Source organism: Rhodamnia argentea, chromosome 11 (assembly GCF_020921035.1).
Source record: "Rhodamnia argentea isolate NSW1041297 chromosome 11, ASM2092103v1, whole genome shotgun sequence".
Lineage (NCBI taxonomy): Eukaryota > Viridiplantae > Streptophyta > Magnoliopsida > Myrtales > Myrtaceae > Rhodamnia > Rhodamnia argentea.
In genome coordinates, this window is record NC_063160.1 from 3,292,244 (window position 1) to 3,301,647 (window position 9,404).

Genomic DNA, 9,404 nt, shown 5'->3' on the forward strand with positions numbered 1-9,404 from the left:
TTACACGAAGCCCCAAGAATTCAGATTGATGCAAGTACAAAGAGTAAAAGCTCAGTGAGATATAAGTGAAAAGGGTTCAAGTACAATAAACCAGTGAACCTACAAATACAGGCTGAAAATTTCTCCATAGTTACAAGCCAGTGAAAGGAGGAAGGAAGGAAAAAAAAAAAAAAAACCAGCAGAACCTAATGGAGAAATCTTTGTAAGCTACCTGATGTAAATGTACCTCCCACCACTAATGGCTCCCTCAACAGAGGACTTCAACAAATGTCAAAAAATACCATTGTTGAAGCCTCTGGGGACCGCCATACCTAGAAACTAGACAGACTGCTAAAGACCACCAACTTATAGACAGGAAGGACCGATTTATAGCGGAAACGTGAACATGTGCAGACTCAAATAGCTGCCCAATCAATCTCGGCCGAAGGATGCTTCTCCAAGCAGAAATTCTCCATCCCAAACTGCGGATGCGAGAAATCGAACAGCGCCATGTTGGATTCCGGTGAAGACGACCCTGCCACCGAGGACTCATCGGAAAAAGCCGGCGAAGATACTGAGTTTCCCACCTTGTAATCCTGTTCTGGGTATGCGAGATCGGTGTCATATTCATTCTTTAGTGCGATATTGAAGACCATTGTTTCTTCAGCTTCGGAGGCTAAATTGAAAGTCTCCGCCCCACTATTTGGGAAAAAACAAGGCTCCCCTGTTTTCCCCTGCTTCTGTGAATTAGCTGCCAAGCTCTGACAAATTGCTTGGAGCTTTGCATCGACAGAGGAATGCAGGGGATTGTAATCGCAGAGGTACGAAACACCTTGCTTCAAGTGAGGGAAATTGAGCCGAGCGAAGTCTCCCCTGAGCTTGTACGCGGCTTCGTCGTAAGCCAGAGCAGCCTCCTCGGCAGTGTCGAAAGTGCCTAGCCAGAGGCGTGTCCTGTTCTTAGGAAGTCTGATCTCAGCCACCCACTTCCCCCAGTGCCTCTGCCTCACTCCCCTGTACAGCTTGTTGGGTTTCGGAGACACTCCCACTTGCTTCATGGGGAGGGCTTTCGGCCCAAGGAGATGGGGAGTGCCGAGGTGATTTTGGCGCTGAAGAGGAGATTTCATAGCGGAAGCTAGCGAAAGTTCTTGATTTTGACGTCGGAGTTGCATTTCGGCTTGGATATGGAGGATCTGAGAAGGGGAGAGACGGTTGAGCCCAATCAAGCCGGATTTCTGGAGACCCATCTGGTTTTGTTTCCATGGAGAGCGAAGGTCAGGACTCAAATTGGGCCGTTGCTGCGGAGAGACCGAATCACAAGATGACCATGACGATGGAGAAGAAACAGGGGAAGCACTTTTCATAAAAGGCTCCAGTGCTTTCATGAGTTCTTCTCTAAAGGGATCTGAGCAAGTTAGCGACGGTGCGTTGCTATCGTATAATTCGACAGCTGCTGCCATTTCACTCTCTCAGGAAAAAAACACAAGCGGGCAATTTAAGAAAGTTTCTCGTCAGCTCTAAATAAGAAAGATCACCTGCTTCTTACCAAAACCAAAGGAACAGGCGCAATCTGTAGACGCAGAACGAGGAAACCAATCCGATGGTAAAGGCTTTCTTCAAAAGCAAAAGAAAGAGCGCACGCACAACCTGAGGGTACAGAAAAATAAGCCCTCTCAATCGAAATCAAAGCAAAAGAGAGCAAACTCAAAACCAAGAAACAGAGTCCGCAAGTCAGACGGTGACAGAAAGGGATCGGAGAAGCGGGAAGTTCAGAGGAGGGGACTGAAGAAGAAGAAGAAGAAGAAGTAGAATGATCACAGAGCAACTGAAAAGAAAGAGGAAGTCCCCTCTCTCTCTCTCTCTCTCTCTCTCTCTCTCTCTGTTTTCTTTTTCTCGCACTGCGAATTCTTCTCCGGCTTTGTGTCCTTATATAACGTGAAGCTACGAAGTCCCCTTTATCTTTAGATTCCTTGATTTCTGTCTCTAACCACAACATTCGAAGAAGTTCTAAATCAACAGGATTCGCCACATTTATGCGATCCGAGCGCACCGCGATAAATTGATAGGATGATCAGATTTATTCGATCCGACGACCACCGTAGTTTATTGAGATCGTGCGGACCCGCTACATAAATAAAAGAAAAAAAAAACGACACAATTTGTAATTATATTATTCACCGGATTTTAGAATATCTTTCGATTTCAATCCAATTCGTGAATAAACAAAAATAAATTATTACTATTTTTTTTTTTTTACCTTTTTGGTCTTTGTAATATGATGTTTAACTTATGATTTCTATACAGTAAAAGCATAACCTCGTCTAGAGTTAAATTGGACTGATATTTCAGCTATTTTAATTTTTTTTAATTTACAGATTTAACTAAACTTAATTAAGAAAAAACGAAACAAAATTTTTTTTTGGAAATTTTATTCTATCTAAAAAGTTAGGAACAAGATTTAAATTAACATAAGTACGAGAAATCTATAGATAACTGGATGTTGCTATTGAATGTTCTTATGACAATACTTATTTTAAATTTAAAGTTATATGAATCTAATATAACTCTAAACGAGGTTACTTTTTTACTCTTATAGAGATAATAAATTAATTGTAACGACCAAAAATGTGCAAAAGTTGATAAGAAAGATTGCATATTTTTGTTGATTTGGGGAATGAACTAAAATAAAAAGATATTTTAAAATATGAGCAATAATGAACGTGTGAAAACTTGTTAATTGCCAAAGGCCCGATTAAACTTTGCTATCAAATGATGGGGGAACTAGATTGAACATATTAAAAATTTATGGACTAGATTGGACATTTAGGAATAGTTCAAGGACCGCATTGGATAATTAAAAGTACAAGGATGATATTGCATGTTGAACCAACGTTTTTATACTATTTGTGTTAGTCACCCTAAATAAATAGGTTCAAATTTACTTCCTTAGATCAATCTAATTACAACTTTGTGAGATTTAAATTGAGTTCCAATAAGAACTTGTTTCGTCCACCCTATTAACCGAGAGGGTAATTCATATAGCAATCATGTCACGTAGCAACATTATGTGGAGAACATGGTCAATAAACAGCTTAGGACTTCAAACGCAAAAGTTGTTAGACATGCGTCTGAAGAGAATAACGAAATCGGTTGGTTAGCACAAATAAATTCATGTGACCCCCCAAAGTTGACGATTGAGTAGAGGCACCAGGGGGATTGTCACCTTGAAGACACTAAAAGGTTTCGACTCGATTGATTCATGATAGATTTGATCATGGCCTTGGCGGTTCACCGGTCCACGTAGGCCTGCCCGACCGAAATGGGCCAGAATGACGCTTTTGGGCGAGATTTAGGCAAGGTCATTCATTACAAAACTCAATCCGATTTGAAACTTCTATACGTAAAGTTATTTCTGTGGATGAGCCTAGGCAGAAATAGATCGGAACTAACGGCTCGACTTTGGGCTTATTGATTATCACATTTAGTTCACGAAACTTGCAGAATATTTCATTTTTAGATAGTTGGTCTCCGTGCCCGTGCGTCTGGATTACCAACAGAAAAAAAAAAAATAGTTGAGTTTATAGGAAATTTTTGTGATATTTACAACTTCACCCATAAATGAGGCTGCTACTGGTGAGGAGCGGCCGGTTGTACACGTGTCATCTCATCATTAGCTGAAACGGGTGCTCCCGCGGGCCCCGCCAAGCTCGATCTCTCTTTCTCTGGGTTTTTTTTTTTTTGGTTATTTATGCAATGGGGGGAAAGGCGTCCTCGTTGATTCGGATGCTGACGTGGAAAGAATAACGCCAAGAGGTGGGACCTACTGGGAAAAGCTGCTTTAAGTCAGCGAGGCGGGGTTCGATCTTGTCTTTCTCCCATCGACGAAGCTAACATTCAAATCTTCAATTCCACTCGAAATTTGCGGGCTGCAGGCGTTCTTAGTTCGTTTTGATGAATTTTTCATGCAATCTGCAAATTTAATAACTCATACTCAATTTCGACGCGCATCAAATTTATACTGCTAAAATGCTTTTATATTTAGGCAAATTTAAGAAAACTCATGCTCAAATTGAGGTTAAAGTGCCGAGTAATTGAGCGTAAGATCGAACGGGCATAAAAAAAATAAAAAGAAAGTCATAGAATTAGGTTGAATCCAAGTAATTCGTAAAACTAATTTATGACTCACTTAACACCCATACATGTTTAACTCATTTATTACTTATTTATTGAATATAGCTAACATATAAAATAATTCAGCTCATCATATATGAATTAAAAACTAAAAGTAACTTTTCATATATGAGTCTTATCGATTATCATGATTGACAAATCCAAGGAGCAGTTCACGATAACTAACAACTACAATCGTCTTCTAAGTAGCATCGATACGCAGCACATGATATGGCACGCCAATACGTCATTTTTGAAAAAAAAAAGAATTTCGACATGTTGTATATTAAATGTATAAAAATATCGGCGATGGGTTTTTTCTTATTTTTCTTAGGTTTGTTTGGGCTGTTTTTTTTTAATTTGGGGTTGGTTGAGTATACTAATTTTGAGATACATATTAATTTAAGTACATATATTTTTATTGTTTAAATTCTCTATGAGTCGAAATGACGTGTCGGGATGATGGAATCGCGTGTCGCTACCGTATCCAGAGTGCCGATCACTTGTCGAAGAGTGTTGAATGTGCGTCCGGCACAACATGGAGACTTCCGAAAGAGTCCGTATTTTCTAAATCGTCTTGCTCTTGGATTGTTTAGTGAAATTACTATTGGATTTTAATAAGTTAAATGCTAATTGATTGATTAGATCGGACGAGGCAGCGGGAGTTGCGGGAGGAGATGAGAATTGCTGACGTGGAAAGCAATGTGATGGGAGGGAAGCCGAAATCTGACCATGGTTGAGTTAGTTTTCGGACCATGGTAAAGACGGCGCAATCATGCGACCCATCGACGAGGCGACATGTGCCATAAAGTCGCATCTCCTCGTATTATTGCGGCGCGACCCCACGTTGGAGCGCCCTTTTTCCTAGGCGAAGACAAAAGGGTATTCCGGATTTTATTCTTCTTCTTATTTTTTTCCGTCCTTTTTATGTGAAAGGGGATTCTAGAGTTGGCTTGATAAAATAATTAAATATTAAATTATATTTTCGTCCAACAGCTTAAAATTTTAAAATAGTTGACGGTAGTCTTATAAAATCCAACACGGTGTCAGAGCCCGAGGTCATGAGTTCGAATTTTTCAAACCCCATTTGCATCCCTAATTAAATATGTCTACGCTTAGTAATAAACAAAAAGAACAAACCGAGCGCGAGAGGAAGTGTTCTAGAATAGTCGACGGTGGTCGAATAAAATCTCACGTGGCGGCCAAAGGGTAATTCAATCTCTCATGCGGATTAGAATTCCTTTTTTTACCTGGTGACTAATAAATAAAAAAATTCCTATTTTCTGGTGAAGAAAAAAGCATTTCTAGTTGCTATTTACTTTCAAAACAAAATTATAAAAAAGTATAAATCCATAACATTTAGCATGAGATGATCGAATTGAATATATAGAAACGTCGTACACTTTTGTAATAGCTAATTTTTCGTGAAAAATTCACGAGTGGCCCTTATCATGAGCAAAGATAAGGGCCGGACTTCTTTGGAAGCAGAGAATGAGTGACATTGTTGCAAATGGTGCACTCGAATTTTCCGGTCGGTTCGAATTTGGTACAAATTAGGCACTTAACTTCAACAATGGTATGAATATGATGTCCGTTCGTCGCTGGCTAGACCTTAAGTGGTGCACTTCATTCTCCAACATAATTCTAATCCTCCATTTGACGCACTTTTAAGTGGAAAGAATCACATAGCCGATGATATGTGTAAGTTCGCGCCAATTCTTTTCCGATATGTACATAGAAAAGATCCCCATAATTTAACCCATGTTGTGCTCTTTGTCCCAGTAAATTACGGAACTCGACATTTTTCTGTAAATTTATCTTTATCTTTATCTTTAGGGAAAAATTCAAATAAGGCCATGAACTGCTCTTGTTATCTCAAATAGGGGCATAAAATTAATATTGTTTCAAATAAGTGCATGATTCGCTAGTTAATAGGGGCATTTTGATCATTTAGTATTGTTTTATTACTTTTTATTTTCAATTCATTTTTTTTCCTTTTTTTTAGGTTTTCAAAAATTTTAAAAAATAAAAGTGAAAAGCCTCCCGCTTGTGGTTGCTGCCCCATGCCCGGTGGGGTGAAGGCGATGGCCATCAAGGTTGCCGACGACCCCGCAGACTAGAGGCGAGGGCCCGAGTCGAGAGAGGGCAACGACCTCTCCCGTATTTTGGTGAGGGTTGCCGGTCCTTGCCTAGGTCCGGGGGCGGGTTGCGAGCCTCGACTGGACCCGGGCGAGGATCGTTGCCCTCGCCTGAAGGGTTAACGACCCTTGCCATGGTCCGGCCAAGGGTCGTAGTCGTCTCACGGACTTGGGCGAGGGTTGCGGCCCTCTCCCAGCCTCGGCCCCCGCCTTTGGTCGACGGGGTTCCCATCTCTTGCCTATTTCTTTTTTTTCCTTAGTTTTGATTTTTTAATTTTTAATTTAATTTAACCAAAAAGTAAGTTAAAATTATATTTTGACAAAAATACCCTTGATGGGTCGGAATATTTGGCCGGTTGGCCGATTGCCAAGTTCAAGCCCTTATCTGAAATAGGCATGGCCACTTTTGACCCTTATTTGAGATAAAGAGAGTATTTTGGGCCATTATTTGAAACCAAAATCACTTCAAGCCCTTATTTGAAATAATGATGTCACTTGGGGCCTTTATTTGAAATTTTTTCTTATCTTTATTTTCCTACAATTTATCTTTCCTCCAATCACATCGCTGACAATGATTGTTTCTAGTGTTAGTACATTCTAAAATCAACAAAGGACCTTCATAACTTTTGTCAATTCATAGAGATCTATATACATTCTAAAAGTTGTTTATTTTTCAATGAAAAATCAACAAAGGACCCTTCACAACTTTTATCAATTCATAGAGATCTATATACATTCTAAAAGGCATTTCATCATCTTCTTGTGAAGCATCTTGTTGGCATGCCTGATGGGACAATTTAATTGATTCAAGGAGATTACAATGGCAAGAACCAGAAATAAACAAGAATCAGATAATATTGTTGGCAGCAACGACCCATTACGACAGACCAATAATGAAATTGCCACTCATTTTGAAACTCTAGCCGTTGGGATAGTAGTAGAAGATAGTTGACATGAGGAAGTTGATCTTCCGACCAATAAGCAGTTGAGGGAGGTTGCACCACATCCCAACATGGTGTCAACCTAAATAAGAATATTCAATGAGTAACGCAATGATATGGCCAACTATATTGTCAATCACATGTTAAATGTGATCAAGCCGATCGTCATCAATATTGCAGATAATGTTTTGTCGAGGCTTACGATCGTTCAACTAACCACTACAAGCAAATCCATTAGTAACAGAGTGCGTTCTTGGTCCCTCTCCATTTATTGATGCTAATAATTTTTGGTCAAAGCAGTCAACCCGTTTATATAAATAACATAAAGGCATGAATCTTCTAATCAAGGCCAAAATTGTGGAAAAAAATCAGATTAATGCCGGTCAATAGTTAAACCAAGACCAACAATTTGGTAAATCAACTTGGTCGATATGCTTAATATTGAAAATATAAGGCAATCGATGTAATTGTGCCACCGAATGTGAATAATATCTCTTACAAGCCTAACATGTAGAAGAACATAGTTAATCCGGCAAGACCAGCATTCCATAAGATGTCACAAGATGGACAAAATAATCCACAAATGAACCCTTAACCGTTTGCAAAAGTTGTTCGACAACACTTAGGAATAGTCAAGAGTGTTGTTAGGTCCGTTTACAAGAAACCTTATCTTGGGTCGATAATCAACCTTTTCCTAGAGGTTTTAAAGTTTCAAGATTTGCCATTTTCACTAGTGAAGATGAATAATTGACTATTGAACACATTGGTCGATTTGTGGCCCAATGTGGTGAAGTAGGGACAAATGAGATTTGAATACTTAGGTTATTGCTTTTGTCTTTATCAATAACTCCTTTCACTTGATACATTAACTAACCGCTCAACGAAAAGATAGTTTCACTCTCAATGTAGAAAATGGTACCCGAGTTCTCAATTGTTGATTTAGCCGGTCTTTATTAATATAAAGTGACTCAGTCGTTCAGTTTATTGCTTGATTCTAGAAAGCTAGAAATAGATGCCTAATGTCACTCTTAGAGAAGAATTTACAAATTTGGCTTTCAATGGATGCAATAAACTGATCAACCGATTCACTTTATATTAATAAAGTCCGGCTAAGATGAAAATATTGAAGTAGCTATAGCATAAATGGTGCTCGACAAGTCTTGTTTGTCCAATCTAGAGCTTGCCAAGATAGAAGGAACAACAATGGTTAGAGTTAAAGATACTCAAAGTTTACTCGTTTCATGTTAATAACTTGAACGAAATCTTCGACTTACTTCTAGAAGATGGCCTAATTAAATTAAATGAAAAAAAATAATTCTATGTGAAGAAGATTTAATAAATAAAAATATTACAAGTGGCACTATTTATGAAGCCATAACACATTTAATTGTATTGTCTTTTGGAAAACACTTCAGGAGGCAATTTGGCAGGGAAAAATTAAATTTGGTGATTACAAGAGGGCACATGATAACTCTTAATTACCTTCGATTCTTTCAAAAGGGAGCATATGTTGACGTAAAAAAAAGTCCAAAGCGTTGTAGTTTTTAGTTTGATCGACAAAAACTTGTTAAAGGTACGAGAGGAGTGGAAAATGGCTATATTGAGAACAATTAGCGAGAGCAAAATTCAGTAAAAACGAGAAAGACAAATTCAACCAATGGGGAGGAGTGTGGGATATCATCGTTAAGGTACTTCGTGAAAAATAGTTACTTTTTTTTTTTTAACTTCTTTTTTCTTTGTCCGACACATGTTAACTAAGTCAAGGTGCAATTCGAAGTCTGCCTCCAAAAAGGAAATATCAACGCACATTCCGATTTTAAAGAGGAAATATCAACCCAAAAACATATCAAAAAACTTTTAGAACCCGCATGACAACTATTCTGATTCTCTAATTCTGTTCCTCGAAAAAAAAAAAAAAAAAAATCTGGTTTGGTAACGTAAATGATTCTGATTCTGTTTTCAGAAATAGTTTTATAGCAAAAATAAAAACAAAAAAAAAGTTGGTTCCGAAAAAAGAATCACTTTTGAGAAACGCAAAACAAAATGAAGTCCCGCATCTATTACTTTTCCCTTAACATAAAACAGAACAACGAGGTCTCATTTAAAAAAAAAAATGTAAGATAATAACAATAATAAAATAAACAATTTAGAAAATCCCTAAAAATTGAAGAAGCTTAGA

The 9,404-nt window shown here is 38.2% G+C and overlaps 1 protein-coding gene across 1 annotated transcript; it reads right to left on the reverse strand.

The window, feature by feature from the left end:
- On the reverse strand, nt 1–1,872 carry LOC115728751 (ethylene-responsive transcription factor ERF060). The gene has a single exon (XM_030659123.2). The coding sequence runs from the start codon at nt 1,434–1,436 to the stop codon at nt 396–398; it is 1,041 nt and encodes a 346-aa protein (XP_030514983.1). The 5' UTR covers nt 1,437–1,872; the 3' UTR covers nt 1–395.
- Nucleotides 1,873–9,404: the final 7,532 nt, after the last annotated feature.

Excerpts from the sequence above, each read along its gene's own strand:
- LOC115728751 (XM_030659123.2), bottom strand. The coding sequence starts at position 1,436 with ATGGCAGCAGCTGTCGAATTATACGATAGCAACGCACCGTCGCTAACT.